The sequence below is a fragment of the Stigmatopora argus genome, chromosome 12 (genome assembly GCF_051989625.1).
Source record: "Stigmatopora argus isolate UIUO_Sarg chromosome 12, RoL_Sarg_1.0, whole genome shotgun sequence".
Classification (NCBI taxonomy): Eukaryota; Metazoa; Chordata; class Actinopteri; order Syngnathiformes; family Syngnathidae; genus Stigmatopora; species Stigmatopora argus.
In genome coordinates, this window is record NC_135398.1 from 1,555,431 (window position 1) to 1,569,255 (window position 13,825).

The 13,825-nt window shown below is 42.0% G+C and overlaps 1 protein-coding gene across 1 annotated transcript in view; it reads right to left on the minus strand.

The window, feature by feature from the left end:
* LOC144085438 (ephrin type-A receptor 3-like) overlaps nt 1-13,825 on the minus strand; it is a 90,761-nt gene that overhangs the window by 57,183 nt on the left and 19,753 nt on the right. Inside the window, exons 3-5 of the mRNA XM_077614711.1 lie at nt 8,928-9,128; nt 6,084-6,191; nt 5,068-5,419 (exon numbers count right to left, since the gene is read on the minus strand). Coding sequence (XP_077470837.1) covers nt 5,068-5,419; nt 6,084-6,191; nt 8,928-9,128 — 661 coding nt within the window. The remainder of the gene's footprint in view (nt 1-5,067; nt 5,420-6,083; nt 6,192-8,927; nt 9,129-13,825) is intronic.

Genomic DNA, 13,825 nt, shown 5'->3' on the forward strand with positions numbered 1-13,825 from the left:
AAGTCTAGTCCAGGGGTGTCAAGACTCGGGTTGGTTCGCGGGCCGCTTTAACGTCAACTTGATTTCACGTGGGCCTGACCATTTTAGATATAATATTTAGATTTTTTATTATTATAAATGGATTAAAAGCCCTGAATATTCAGTTTTTTATAGATCTAAAACAATGTTTATTTTAGCTTTTTTTAAATATATTTTTAGATTTTACAAAATGATTTTTTTAACTAAAAACACAGAAAAAATGGATTAAAAAATGACAATGATTGATTTAAAAGGGGGAAAATCAGAACATTTAATATACTCTTCATTTTAATTTGATCCTAAAACAGAAAGTCGGCACTCATGATTTACTTTCGCGGGGCCACACAAAATGATGTGGGGGGCAACATTTGGCCCCCCGGGCCGCCACTTTGACACATTTATAAAAAAAAATCTAAATATTATATCTAAAATGGTACGGCCCATGTGAAATCAAGTTGACGTTAAAGCGACCCGCGAAGCAACCCTTGACTTAGATTGTCTAGCTATCTTAGCATGCATGTTTTTGGAATGTGGGAGGAAACCGGAGTACCCAGAGAAAACCCACGCAGGCCCCAGGGAGAACATCCAAACTCCACACAGATGGACCCACCTGGATTTGAACCCAGAACTGTGAGGCTGATGCGCTAACCACTCAGTTAGCTTGTTTATACAATATATAATTAGCATGCGGGCTTCCTCATCCCCCTCGTTATTTCTTTATTGACCCATTTCCGATCCTCTTAAAACCGGGCTCGATTCCCGATCGAATCTCCAACGTAAACACAAACCTATCTCGACTGTCCAGCGCCAAAAACCGTTAAAAAAAAACACCGTCCATGGGGGAAGAAGAGCGCCATTGTGCAAAGACACTAGCGCGAGGTTGGACCTAGCATAAAAAGGGGGGTTTGCGGGCCAAAAGAGGGGGTCCTAATTGTAGGTGTCTGCTGTTTATCTAACACAAAAAGGCTAGTAATGATTCCATTAGCGCCTTCCGAGCCGGCGGGGAAAGAGCCGAAGAGACAGGGGGACACAAAGAAAGACACCGAGGGGGGGGCGTCGGAGTGGATGCTAACCGGAGACAAAGCCGGCTAGCGGAAAGGAGAAGCATTAGCGGGGGGAGAGACAATGAACGTCGGGGTGGCTGAATGGGCGACAAGGAACCTGGAGAGGAGGAATTCAAAGTGGCCATTGGCGGATTCGTTCACCTGCACAATGAGAGTCGCAAATGCGGCCCTTTTGTGGCGAGGCTAGCGCGCCGCGGTGATTTGGACGCATTAGCGCCGTGTGTTTTCCCACTGGAGGGCCTTGGCAACGCGGCGGGGCGGGAACGTTTCGTTTGGAGGTGCGAGAGGACCTAGCATTAAAACCTTCACGTGTTTTTTGTTGTTTTTTTTTTAATGCGGCACGGATGCGGATAAGGTCCACCCACTGCTGAAAAATGAAGCTTTTTAACCAAAGCAGGGGAATAATGACAAATGTGATGGAGTATTTTGTTGTATAACAGGTTGATGATGAAATGTAATTCAAGGTTTGCGAAGGTATTCAGGTTTAAAAAGCCATTGTAGCATTTTTACGCGCAAGCTAGTAGGAGTAGCGACCCCAAATGAAGAGCAGGTGACCTTGAGAGGCCCCAAATTCAACACAAAGTGATTTAAGGGAATAAACAGGCTTTGAAATGACCAGGGAATGATCCAATGTAAGCCGGACGGGAACCAAAATCAACAGGATGTGACTAATGAACAGGACGTGGATTGAAAAGTCGCTGATATTAACAGGAAATTTCTAAGTATACCGGACGTGGTCCAAAATGAACAGGAAGTGGCCCAAAAAGACTCTGAAATTAACCAAAAATTATTCAAAATATATCTCAAGTGACCCAAAAAAGCTCTAAATTATCCGTACCATACCGGAAGCGTCCCAAAATGTCTCTAAAATCAACAAAAAGTGATTCAAAATAGATCTCAAGTGACCCCAAAAGGCTCTAAATTCAACCAGAAATGATCCGTAAATAAAATGGACAGGAAGATTTGCTAGCATGACGCTAACGCGCAATCAAACCAAAAAGGAGCGCTATTATTCCATATTCCCCCAAATCTCCCGAACGCAACCCATTCCATTACGCGGGTGGACGTAATGCGGGTGAGAAAACGTCCCAGCTTGCTAATACGGAGTAGGTGGTGAAGAAAGAAAAGCATGTAATCCTCAGCAAGAAGTTCCCCGTTGGTTGTTTGGCAAGTCGCCGTCGATTGTTTCCACAAAAACAGCACGCAATCAAGTACGCTTTCACTTCAACTCCCAGAGAAAGGGATTTACGCCGAACAATGGCCGCCTGTGGACAATAATCCACTCCCCCCCTAAATTATTACATAACACAGGGGGTCACATGATGCCTGACCTTTGACCTCAGTCTATCAATGAGTCGCTCTCATTGCCTTGGTGACCAAATACACAAGCGCACGGCGGTATTTATTTAGCTTAAGCTTGCTTGTTAACGATCATCGGTTGTTTATTGTGTTTGCTACCGTCTATTAAAACATGGCCGGTAAGCCTATGAGGTCAGAGGTCATTTAGGTCAACTGCATCGTTTTATGAAGACAAAAAAAACTGGCGATGCAACACATTTAAAGGAAATGCTAACTGCTAACTGCTAGCTAACGGCTTACCACGTGTTAGACGCAAAAATAGAATCCAATGTGTTGCTATGGAGAAATGTACGGTAATACCTCGATTATCGTGTATTCACTACTTTGATATTTTTCCGCTATTAATTATAATGATTTATTTGAAGTTCATAAAAATGTGAAAATCAACGCTGAAACTCGGGTTGGTTCGCGGGCTGCTTTAACGTCAACTTGATTTCATGTGGGCCGGACCATTTTAGATATATTTAGATTTTTTTTATATAAATGGATTAAAAGAACTGGATTAAAAGCCCTGAATATTCAGTTTTTTATAGATCTAAAACAATGTTTATTTTAGCTTTTTTTAATATATTTTTAGATTTTACAAAATGATTTTTGAACTAAAAACAGTAAAAATGGATTAAAAATGACAATTATTGATTTAAAAGGGGGAAAATCAGGAAATATACATCTATACTCTTCATTTTAATTTGATCCTAAAACAGAAAGTCAGCACTCATGATTTACTTTCCCGGGCCGCACAAAATGATGCGGCGGGCCAGATTTGGCCCCCGGGCCGCCACTTTGACACCTGTGGTCGACATTAACCGCGATATTCAAGGGATTACTGTACATTTTCTGGACAGTCTTCCTATAATTTAAGAGGAAAAAATGACCAATTATCACAATAAAAAGAAAACAAAGAGGCTATTTCACTGGAATTTGCATGTTTTTGATGGGAAAAAGTAGTCAAGCTATAACGAAAAACTCAATGAATATTAAGTAAGCACAAGTCAACACTTTAGATCAACTGGACTTAAATGCGAAGTAAACTGACCCTAAATGAGTACAACTCATCTAAGTGGGATTTTAACGGGTGCTAAATTTCACATAACGGCACATTTCAATTTAGCACAATTTGCGCTAACTTCCACACTAAATAAAAAGTTACTGCCAAAAAAAAACTTTGCCAGGACGAACACCTCCGATTTTTGTTTTTCTTTCCCTGTGGAAAGGAGGCGAGCATCTAATTACGATCCGCAAAGACGGCACACGCTGCCCGTGCCATCTGTGGAGTTTTACGACTCAATAAGCGTCTTCCTCGGGCAGGCTTTTTTTTTCTTCATTGGACACAGACGTGCAGGCATAAACGCGCATTCTTCCTTGGCTCGGATATTAAAAAAAATGGGATATTCGAGCCGGCCGACGTGGGTAAAGTAGCCAAAGATTTTCCCCCCGTGGGAGAAGTGCTACTTCAAAATAAAATGAAGTTCACTTGAGCAAAAGTGCGAAAGCATATGGTGAAAAGAGTACTCGAGTAATGTTAAGATAACTGCCTACAATGTTGACTTATTTTGTTTTAAATAGAATAATATAACTTTCTCAGCACAACGTCGTTCTAAATCAGTGACCAGCCAATCGCAAGGTGCAAGGAGACCAACAACCAATCATAGCTGAGCATAATGTAGCATACAACTAGCCTAGCATGAATGTTTTTTGGATGTGGGAGAAAACCAGAGTACGTGGAAAAAACCCACACCAGCCCGAGGAGAACATGCAACCCACCTGGGATCGAACCCATGACCCCAGAACTGCGAGGCCGACGCACTAACCACTCATCCCTCCCACTTCATTTTCATTGTCTATATATATTTTTCGACTACTACTTAATGTGTGCACTTTATGGTGAAGCTTTAAATTTTATTGTAATTGTATATTGATTATTTTGTGTTGTTATTTTTTGTTAGTATTTTTGTTATTATTTGTTGTTATTATTTGTTGTTATTGTTTTTTGTTATTATTTTTAGTTATTATTTTTAGTTATAATTTTTAGTTATTATTTTTAGTTATTATTTTTAGTTATTATTTTTAGTTATTATTTTTAGTTATTATTTTTAGTTATTATTTTTAGTTATTATTTTTAGTTATTATTCTTAGTTATTATTCTTAGTTATTATTCTTAGTTATTGTTTTTAGTTATTACTTTTAGTTATTACTTTTAGTTATTATTTTTAGTTATTATTTTTATTATTTTTTGTTATTATTTTTTGTTATTATTTTGGTTAATATTTTTATTTTTATTTATTGTTATTATTTATTTGTCTGTTGTTCATATTTGTGCACTTGGTAGTGAAGCTTTGAATCTCATACTTTTATATTAATTATATATTTATTATTTATTATTATTGATTTGTCTGTTTGTTGTTGTTATTTCTGCCAAACTTTAAATTTCATGATAAAAAAATGCATTCAATTCAATAAATATGAAAAATGTCATCAATCTAGCGTATCCCAAATCTATTCAAGTAAAAGTACACAGTACGACTCTCAAAAGTATATTTTTCTTCCAAATTGAAGTAAATTCCCGACAAGCTCCGGCCCACCCGCAAAACCATTTCCCACATTTTCTCATATTTGAGGTACTCACGTTGGCAGACGTCCTGGTTCTCCTGGAAACCCGGTTTGCAGACGCACCTCCCGATGGGGACCAGCCAGCCTCCGTCGGCGCTGCAGTACATCTTGGGGGTCTCGAACTCCTCGGAGGCGTTGACGCAGGCCCCGCGCACCTCCACCAGGGCCGTGTCCCCCCCGGTGATGGTGTCCGGGAACTGGGCCAGGTTGAGCACGGTAACGGGACACTTTTTGTAGAAGACCCGCACGGAGACCAGGGCGATGCAAGCGCCCAAATCCTGGAAGGCCAGGTAGAAGCCTTTTTTGCTCAAATTGCTGATGTCGCGTACTTCCGTATTCAGCTTCATCACGCGGTCGCCCACGTCCACCTGGGAGGGGACATCCAAAAAACAATTTAATTAAAAAATAAAAACAAACTAAAAAATCATTGAATGTCTTTTTTGTCATTATAAAACTACAATGCGATTTAAAGCTTCACCACAAAGTCCACATATAACAAACAACTGACAAATAAATAATCAATAAATAATAACAATAATAAATAAATAAGTAATAAATAAAAAGTCGACACAATAAGTAGTCAACAACATAAACAAGTAGGGAAGTGTACAAATATCAACAAAAAGACAAATAAATAATAAATAATTAATAAAAATTTGACAAAATAAGTAGTCAACAATATAAATTAGTGATCATTTTTAAAAATGAGCAAAATAAATATTACATAGAAAAGAAAAATAACATGCTCTAGTATTATTTTAGCAGACAAAAAAACAATAAATTCCCCGTATTGTTTTTGTTCAATTTTTAATTTACAAAAAAAAAGTCATTTTTAAAAATATGAGTATGGCGACTCCAGAAATATGATTTAAATCTTCATTTTGAAGGAAAAACTTGAAATTAGCACAAAGGGATTACGTTCACGGACCACGCAAGATGACCCGGCGGGCCCAATCTGGCCCCCGGGCCGTGTGTTTGACACCAACGACCTCAAAACTTTCCCGCAGAAAAAACTTTTTATTTTGGTCATACCTGAGTAAAACTTTCATCGGCAGCGATGGTATCGATCTTGACGTACTGGCTCTCCTTGATGAACCACAGGTTGGCATTGTTGGACTCGTAGTAGTACATGTTGAACGTCTGCCAAAAAAAGGACATTTTCAGCAAAAAATTAAAATGCAACGAACTCAGTCTGTCCGTCTGGATTTTCCGTCTCAAACTCTCGGCGGCTCGCCGCAATCTCATCATCTAACCCGCGTTCACGTACACGTCTGCGCCCGGGCGAGGGAAACAAAGTGGACCGAAGTGAATACAGAGGAGCGCTAAAAATCCCACATAGGAGCCGACAGGGGGGCTCTGTCTGAAATATATAGGAGGAATTCAAAATAATATCATCTAGCGGGGGGCCCGGGGACAATCTCCGGGGCGTCGTTGGACTCTTTGGAATTGAAAAATGGAACATAATCTGGCAAAAATGGCGTCTTTTCAACTCGGCCGCCACGCTCGGAGAGAATAAGAAATGGATTGGCTCATTCCAAAAGTTTTGACATACTTGACCGTTCAAAAGTTTGGACCGCGAGTGAAGTTGGATGTCGGTCGGAAAATAAAGCCGCTCCGCTGTTTCGTGTAACTTTTGGATTTTTTTTTATTTTTAAAGGTTAGCAAAATTTCAGGTAAATGAGTTTTCTTAATGATGAATTTTGGTGTCCACTTTCCACTGTATTTGACAGCCTCGCTCTCAGTTGACAATTTTTGGACCATAACAGCCAAAACAAACAGACCAAAAGGACAGTTTCTTCCCAAGAGCTGTTTTTGTGGACTACTTATTTTTGTGGACTACTTATTTTTGTGGACTACTTATTTTTGTGGACTACCTATGTATGTGGACTACCTATTCATGTGGACTACCTATTCATGTGGACTACCTATTCATGTGGACTACCTATTCATGTGGACTACCTATTTATGTGGACTACCCATTTATGTGGACTACCTATTTATGTGGACTACCTATTTATGTGGACTACCTATTTATGTGGACTACCTATTTATGTGGACTACCTATTTATGTGGACTACCTATTTATGTGGACTACCTATTTATGTGGACTACCTATTCATGTGGACTACCTATTCATGTGGACTACCTATTCATGTGGACTACCTATTCATGTGGACTACCTATTCATGTGGACTACCGATTTATGTGGACTACCTATTTATGTGGACTACCTATTCATGTGGACTTCTTATTTATGTGGACTTCTTATTTATGTGGACTACCTATTTATGTGGACTACCTATTTATGTGGACTACCTATTTATGTGGACTACCTATTTATGTGGACTACCTATTTATGTGGACTACCTATTTATGTGGACTACTTATTTATGTGGACTACTTATTTATGTGGAGTACTTATTTATCTGGACTACTTATTTATCTGGACTACTTATTTATCTGGACTACTTATGTTAACTTCTCATAATGTTGATTATTTAATTATTACTTGTGTATTGATTATTTATTCTTGCACTTCAAGGTGACACTTCAAATCTCATGCTTCTATGACAAAAAAACATTCAATTAAATTTTGACTTTGTGGGATGCAAAACAACGGTGTTAAATTGGAACAAAAATGCAGCAAAGGTCAGAAACCTTCAATTATCACATTTAGTAAAAACTACATTTGTTCAAACGCACAAATGTCACAAGGGTTGAATTCCCCCCCCCAAAATTATCAAATTAATTATCTGTTCGCTAACATGAATAGTTTCCACTTTTGTTTAAACCCAGACAGACGAACGATCCAATTCCAACTTGTTTCAAATCAAAAGCTCTGCTCTGCTACTCATCTCTAAAAAAAAATTTTTTTGGTGCGCTCGAGTTATCTTCAAAAAGACGACTCCGGGAGGTTGCTCCACACGGCGGAGGCTTTGTTGGATTATCGTCAGGCAGCCTTGCACCACATTTCATACCAACTGACTCCAATTCTTAGTCGTGCTAGCTGACTGCCTGCCGTTGTCCAATCCATTTGAGCTAGGAAGGTCGGCCCAGTCCAATTCAATAGGATGTGGATGCAATTAACCAACGTTCTTTCACCCCTGCCGTCAATGGCAGCCAATCGGTTAACAGAGAACATCAACTTGCCTCAAAAGCAACAGGAAGTTAGCTGGAAATGCCCCAAAATCAACAGGAAGTGAACATACGAACAATAATTCCCAAACTAAAAATTCAATAGGAAATCCCCCCAAATTTAACAGAGATGGCCTCTAATTTAAAATTTAAAAAAACAATTTAAGTCATCGTCTGCAATTGACAGCGACAGACGTCCAATTCATTAAACTGGATGTGAATGCAATAACGTTCTGGAACGTTCTGGAACGTTGCTGTCAAAATGGCGTCTTCAATGGCAGCCAGTGAGTTAATAGGGACCCTTAAAATGCCCCAAAATCAGCAGGAAGCAACCAACCAACAAGAATTCCCCCAAAAATCAATAGGAAATGATCCCAAATTGACCGGAAGTGACGTTTAAGTACCCTAAAATGACAACAAAGTGACACAAAATGGAGTCATTGCCTACTATTTACAATGATAGACGTCCAATTCACTTTAACTGACTGTGGATGTAAGGAACAAACGCCCATTCGCTCCTCATAGTCCAAATTGGACGTCTGACGCCGTGAATATCGGCAAGGAAGTGAACTTTTTGGGCCAAAAAAACAAACTAATCCAGCCCACGTGGAGTTGGCGTTAATATCGTCAGTGGACCAAACTGAGTTGAACTCCATCTCGGACTAAATTGCGCAGGCGCGTGCACATCCGCGAGTGGGCACAAACAAACAAAGAAATAAACAAATACACAAACAAACTAACCTCTTTGCATGTTCCGGGAACTCCGGGAAGGCTGTTGCAATCCCTTAACGTGAATTTAATCTCAATGTAAACACGTTGCGCTCCTTCCCGTTCGATGTGACGTGTTCGCAACCAGTTGTTCTGATTGGCCTGCATGACGTTGCACACCTGGTACGTCCTCATTGGCGTGTTCCGTTCGTCCATTACGCTGATCTCCTCCCACTGGACGCAAAAACATACACACGAGACACCCGAATTGTTCAATGACTTTACAGGAAAAGAGAAAAAAATAGGAGAATAAGAGCGGAGAAAGGGAAGATAAAACATTTACAGAAATGGGTCGTACACGTTTTTGATTTTTTCCCCGATTTTTATCTATTTATTTACTCTTTTACTGGTTCGCAAACTAAATATTTCAAGTCTTTTCATTATTATTAGATGTTCCCGATCTTACTTTGAAAAAGTACTGTTTCCGCGTTTCTTCCACTGTCCCACTTGACAGAAGATAACGGTAATTATCATTACAAGCTAAACGTAAATTAGCCCTTCAAAACAAAGGAGTCAAAAACAAAACTCACGAGCGATTTTTGGGGGGAGGAAACGAGCAAATTAAAATGCAGAAACGTATTTATTCACTGCCACTCCTCCCACTTGAAAGGGATTGGACAGTCAAAGGATAAACAAGGAAAATGCAAAGAAATCAACCAAAAAACGACATTAAAATGACTCTATCAGTAGATGTCCAATCCATTTGAACTGGGAGACTAGCCAACCCTCCCACATCGAATAGATTGGACGTCTACAAATGTCAATGGCAGCCAACCACTTACATGCAAAAAGACCAATCATGTCCCTCTCTAAAACGACATTAGAACTATTTCAATGAGATTAGCATTAGTCGACATCCAATCCATTTGAACTGGGAAGCCGGCCAGCCCTCCCACTTCAAAGGGATTGGACGTCTCCTCCTGTCAAGAGCAGCCAATGATTTAACAAAGAAAATATAAAAATGACATTAAGACTATTCCCATGTGATTATCGCTCGTAGACGTCCAACCCATTTGAACTGGGAGACTGGCCAACTCTCCCACTTGAAATGGTTTGGACGACCACGGCCGTCTCCTCGCCATTTCTCGCACGGCGTCCGGTCGCCTTCTCCTCCGGCGGCTGGCGTATCTGTAAACACTGAAAACGGCGGCGGTTTATTTTCCTTGTCTTGAAGGAATTGAAACGTCCTCTCGGCGCACGGGTGTTTCTTGTAGACAGAAATGTTTTGCCGCTCATGCGAGAAGTGGTCTCAATTACCGCCGGGGTCGCAAGTGGAAACAGATGGCGGCCAATGATAGGAGACAAAGTTGCTCTGTCTTTCCCGGAGCACCTCCACGGGAGAACGCGGGTGCGACAAAAGACGGCTCGTCTCCAAAACGCAAGAAACTTTAGGACTGAGGTTTTTGAAATCATGGCAGGAATTGCACCGTTGCGTGGTGATGTTGTCCAAAAAATAGTTTTTTGGGGCCCAAAAGTGCAGAATATTCATTCATTCATTTTCTCTCTTATCCTCACAAGGATCGCGGGGGGTTCTGGAGCCTATCCCAGCCAACTACGGGCACCAGGGACACCCTGGATCGGTTGCCATCCAATCGCAGGGCACATGGAGACAAAGGACAACCAATCATAGCTAGGGTTAGGCAATTTAGAGTGCTAAATTAGCCTAGCATGCATGTTTTTGTTATGTGGAAGGAAACTGGAGTACCCAGAGAAAACCCACGCATGTCCAAGAAGAACATGCGAACTCCACAAAGTGATGACAAAACTGGAAATCGAACCCATGACCCCGGAACTGTGAGCCCGACACACTAACCACTTCTCCACCAATCACTCATAAACCTGAACCGCATCATCCTCACAAGGGTCGTGGGGGGTGCTGGAGCCTATCCCATCTGACTTCAGACACAAGGCAGGGAGAACACCCTGAATCGGTTGCCAGCCAATCGCAGGGCACGGGGAGACAAAGGACAACCAATCATAGATAAGGTTAGGCAATTTAGAGTGCTAAATTAGCCTAGCATGCATGTTTTTGGGATGTGGAAGGAAACTGGAGTACCCAGAGAAAACCCACGCATGTCTAAGGAGAACATGCAAACTCCACAAAGTGATGACAAAACCGGGAATCGAACCCATGACCCCGAAACTCTGAGCCCGACACGCTAACCACTTCTAAATCAGGCCGCCCACCAATCACTCATAAACCTGAACCGCGTCATCCTCACAAGGGGGGGTGCTGGAGCCTATCCCAGCTGACTTCAGGCACAAAGCAGGGAGAACACCCTGAATTGGTTGCCAGCCAATCACAGGGCATGATTAGACAATGAATCATAGCTAGTACCAATTTAGCATATACAAACAGCTAGCTTAGCATGCATGTTTTTGGAATGTGGGAGGAAACCGGAGTACCTGTAGGAAACCCACACACAGGCCTGGGCAGAACATGCAAACTCCACACAGGTGGATCGACCCGGATTCGAACCCAGGCCCCCAGAACTGCGAGGCCAACACGCAAACCACTCATCCACCGGGCCACATCGTTTAACAAAACTTTTCTTTTCAAAAATAATTTCCCATACGGCACTTAATTCCCAGCCACGTCCACCTGCCACGACGTCGAAAAGTGGGCGGAGACTTTCGGGAAAAGACCCAATCGGGCCAAAGCGGGCCAGGCGGAAGGACTCAAAAAGAACGGCAATTCCAGTAAGAACCTGAAAGAGCCGCAACGGAACTTTGCGCTTCAGGTCGTTAACGCGGCGTGACGTTCCGACGAGTCGCCAATGAAAAAAAAAATCCCCGCCGCGTTCACCTCGGTCTGGAGCACCAAAACAGATAAAGACGGGCGGCGTTCTCACGCAGGCTTCCTCACGCTCAGCTGCTTTTAATCTCCACCGAGATGACGAGCGTGTATGATTTGGAACCCGAGCGGCTCTTTTCTCCGGGAACCTCTCCCAACTTCAACCGGGGGAACGGCGACGGCGAGGGAGGAGGAAGAGACTGTACGCCAGGGTGAAAGAAACAAAAGATGGCGGAAGCTACTGCTACTTTTCCCGAAAAACATACACTACCATCCTCCATATTAATATTTACACGTGGGTAACAAACTTTGCAAAACAAAGCGAAAATGTCCAGCGACAGTTTGAAAGTCAATTCCGCTCATCCTAGCATGGCTCGCAGGGGTGCTGGAGCCTATTCCGGCCAACTAGGAGCAGGAGGTGGAGGACAAATTGAATTGGTTGCAAGCCAATCGCAGGGCATCCTTGCATTTTTTTCCTAATTTATTCATTTTCCGTACCGCTTATACCCACAAGGGTCGTAGGGGGTGCTGGAGCCTGTCCCAGATAACTATGGGCACCAGGCGGGGACACTCCAAATAGGTGGACAGCCAATCGCAGGGCACAAGGAGATAACAACAACAAATCCGAGCTAGGGTTAGGCAATTTAGTGTTAAACCAGCTAGCCTAGCATGCATGTTTTTTTGGGACCTGGAGAAAGTAGGGTCACTCCTATTATAATTTTTTTAATTTAATATACATCTATACTCTTCATTTTAATTTGATCCGAAAACAGAAAGTTGGCACTCATGATTTACTTTCCCGGGCCACACAAAATGAAGCAGCGGGCCAGATTTGGCCCCTGGGCCGCCACTTTGACACGTGCTGTAGGCAATTTAGACTGTTTAACTAGCTAGCCTAGCATACATGTTTTTGGGATGTGGGAGGAAAGCCGAATACCCGGAGAAAACCACCACAAGCCTGGGCAGAATACTCAAACTCCACACAGTGAAGACCCACCCGGGATCGAACCCTCGACCCCAAAACTGCGAGGCCGGCGTGCTAACCACTCGCCTAGCTTTGCTCAAAATGAAAAAAAAAAAAAATTAAATCCTCTATTTTTCCTCCTTAATACATTTCCGAGATATCGCTATAAGATCCACAAAATGTACTGCAAAAAAACCGGTGGGAAAGAGAGGAGGGAGGGAGGGAATAAATGTTGGTCAATTTGGCAGCTAAACGGAGCCATCTGCGCAACACGAAGACCCGTCGGACACGGGACGACGGACGCGGAGCAAAACCCCCCCCGGGAGTGGTGATTAAAGCATTTATGGGAATAGTCATTGAGGGATAAAGAGGCCCGTTCCAATGTCTGTGTTTATTTCTTTGTAGGCCCACTTTGGAGTGCTTGGATTACGGCCACTTCCAAGACGACCACTTATTTTCCCCCCGTCGCCGCGTCTGTTCATCATCACGTTGCCGCGCAGGTGTGTTTTTGGACGTGGAGACAACCCGCGCTTCACTCGCCGGGTGGGTCATGATACGTGGGTTGAGGGTGGGGGGGGGGGATTTCTCACCAATAGGGAAGTACCTTTTGAGGTATTTTTAAATTGGACATAACGTTTAGCGCAAGGTTGTCAGAATCAGGTTGGTTCGCGGGCCACATTAACGTCAACTCGATTTTATGTGTGCCGGACCATTTTAGATATAATATTTTTAAAAAATGGATTAAAAGAACTGGATTAAAAGCCCTGAATATTCATTTTCTTATAGATCTAAAACAATGTTTATTTTAGCTTTTTTTAAATATATTTTTAGATTTTACAAAATGATTTTTGAACTAAAAACAGAAAAAAATGGATTTAAAAATGACAATGATTGATTTAAAAGGGGGAAAATCAGGAAATTTAATATACATCTATACTCTTCATTTGAATTTGATCCTAAAACAGTAAGTCGGCACTCATCATTTACTTTCTCGGGCCGCACAAAATGATGCGGCGGGCCAGATTTGGCCCCCGGGCCGCCTCTCTGACACCTGTGGTTTAGAGGATGGATGTCCAATCATGGGGCTCTTGAAGACTTGAAATGATGGGAGGC